General features: G+C 59.5%; 1 protein-coding gene across 1 annotated transcript in view; it reads right to left on the bottom strand.

Annotated features, from left to right (window-relative positions):
• ATHL1 (ATH1, acid trehalase-like 1 (yeast)) overlaps positions 1-1,908 on the bottom strand; it is a 9,000-nt gene that overhangs the window by 5,239 nt on the left and 1,853 nt on the right. The window contains exons 4-5 of the mRNA XM_009874115.1: positions 568-687; positions 248-379 (exon numbers count right to left, since the gene is read on the bottom strand). Coding sequence (XP_009872417.1) covers positions 248-379; positions 568-687 — 252 coding nt within the window. The remainder of the gene's footprint in view (positions 1-247; positions 380-567; positions 688-1,908) is intronic.

Raw genomic sequence — 1,908 nt, 5'->3', positions numbered from 1 at the left:
CCATAAGGAGATGGACAGAGAAGGAGAAAAGGTCAGAAAACTGGCCTGGATTGAGCCAAGGAGATGCCAAGGTGGCCGCGAGGAGCAAGGACAGAGGAGGCAGAGCTGAAGCAGCAACCCCGTGCTGCTGCTGGCAATTCTGAAAGGAGAAGGCAACAGCAGTTTCTCTGAGAAGGGACAGTGACCGTCGGCAGATGCCCTGCAGGCCTGGCCACCGGGCCACCCCAGCGGGCCATGCTCCCTGTACCTGCGTGGTGCAGTAGTACTGCTCAAAGGCCATCAAAACGTCCCCAGTGACGTGGATTTCTTGGGCTCCGTAGATCTCCTCGGGGCAGACTTCCCGGCCGGTGGCTGCGCTCTCCCACGGGAACTTAGCACCCTGCCAGGAGAAGACATCCCCGAGGCAGCTGAGCACAACCTCCCGAGATGCTCTCCCCAGCCCAGCACCCACCAGCCATGCCCCGCTCACAGCCCCGGCTGAAACTGGAGCTGCAGAGGGAGAGCAGCGCCCAGCTGTGCTCCTGGGTGATGGTTCCACCGCCCTCAGCCCCACATCTTCGTCCCCACCTGGTAGCCTTGCTCCTGCGCGTTGTGTAAGGCTCCTGCCAGGGTGCGAATCCGATACTCCAGGATGGCTCGGGCGGCTTCAGGATAAAACAGCAGAATATTGGGGAACATCCAGGTCTCCTGCGAACAGCCAAGCAAGGCAAGACGATGGGACTGGCTGGTGGGGCACTGAAATGCTCCTACTAGGGTCACCCTTCAAGTCCACTCCCATCCCAAATGCCCTGAACATGATTTTGCTACTACATAAAGGTGTTGTCCAATGGGGTCACTAAAAGGGACAAATCCACAGGGGACTGTTTCTGCCCTCACCTGCTACTCTCTGGTACCTCACCAGGGTGATCTCAGCAGGACCTCCATCAGGAGAAGGAGCCCTCCAAAGCTGGAGGCTCTGGAGCGGGAGAAAACCACGTGCATCACCAGGAGGAAAGCACGCCAGGCCCTCAGGATGGGAAAGTTGTTGCCCACTGAAAGGCTGGGCGAGCTTTAGCACCAGAGCCTCAACACCATCCAGAAGCATCTCCTGCCCACGCCGTGCAGATGTGGTCCAGCTGCAGAGCTGAGCACCACAGGGCTGCTCTGAGGGCAGAGGCAACCTCCAGCTGGGGCAAAGCCTCCCAGCCCAGCCAGCTCGGCGAGCACACACCAAACCTACATCTAAAAGCTGGGTGTGCCAGTCACAGAAAACACCTCTGTTCTGTCAGGGGTGCAGGCACAGCAGGGCTCGCTGATGCCACCAGAGCTGTGAGGAGAAGAGCAGGTTTTGACTTGCTTCGTTTTAAACAGGTGAAAGTTGGTGGCCCTGGTCAGAGAGGGTCACTGAAGCTCCTATGGGTGAGGAACCTGAACTATCATAGAATCATAGAATGGCCCAGGCTGGAAGGGTCCTTAGAATCCAGCCTTCCTGCCACCAGGGATGCCACCTCTCGACTAGAGCAGGCAACACATGGGGACCAAACAGGAATCGAACCCGCGACCTTGGCGTTGTTAACGCTACGCTCAACTGACTGAGCTCCTCACCCCAGACCTCACCCTGCAAGTGGGTCTCTCCTGGCCCCTCACCCCCACTGCCATCTGGCCTTGACTTGGGAGCTTTGCTCTTGAGCTAGAGGAGTCGCTCCAGGGGTTTGGCTGGGCAGTCCTTAGAAAGGAGCAGGAGGGTGCGCTCCAGCGACAGCTGGCGTCCCCCTGCTTGGGAGAAGGAGGAGGCCTCCCCGCGTCCTCCCACTGAGCCTCCTCTGCCCCGGCTGCTGCATAAAGCCCCAGGGGTGACCGTCCTGCACAGCGTCCACCCACCTGGTCCCAGAAGACGTGACCCCAGTCGCCCTCGCCCCGTGTGCCAAT

This window comes from Apaloderma vittatum, unplaced genomic scaffold (genome assembly GCF_000703405.1).
Source record: "Apaloderma vittatum isolate BGI_N311 unplaced genomic scaffold, ASM70340v1 scaffold33347, whole genome shotgun sequence".
NCBI lineage: Eukaryota > Metazoa > Chordata > Aves > Trogoniformes > Trogonidae > Apaloderma > Apaloderma vittatum.
Note: the sequence above shows the minus strand (reverse complement) of the source record. Positions and strands in the feature narration are given on the sequence as shown.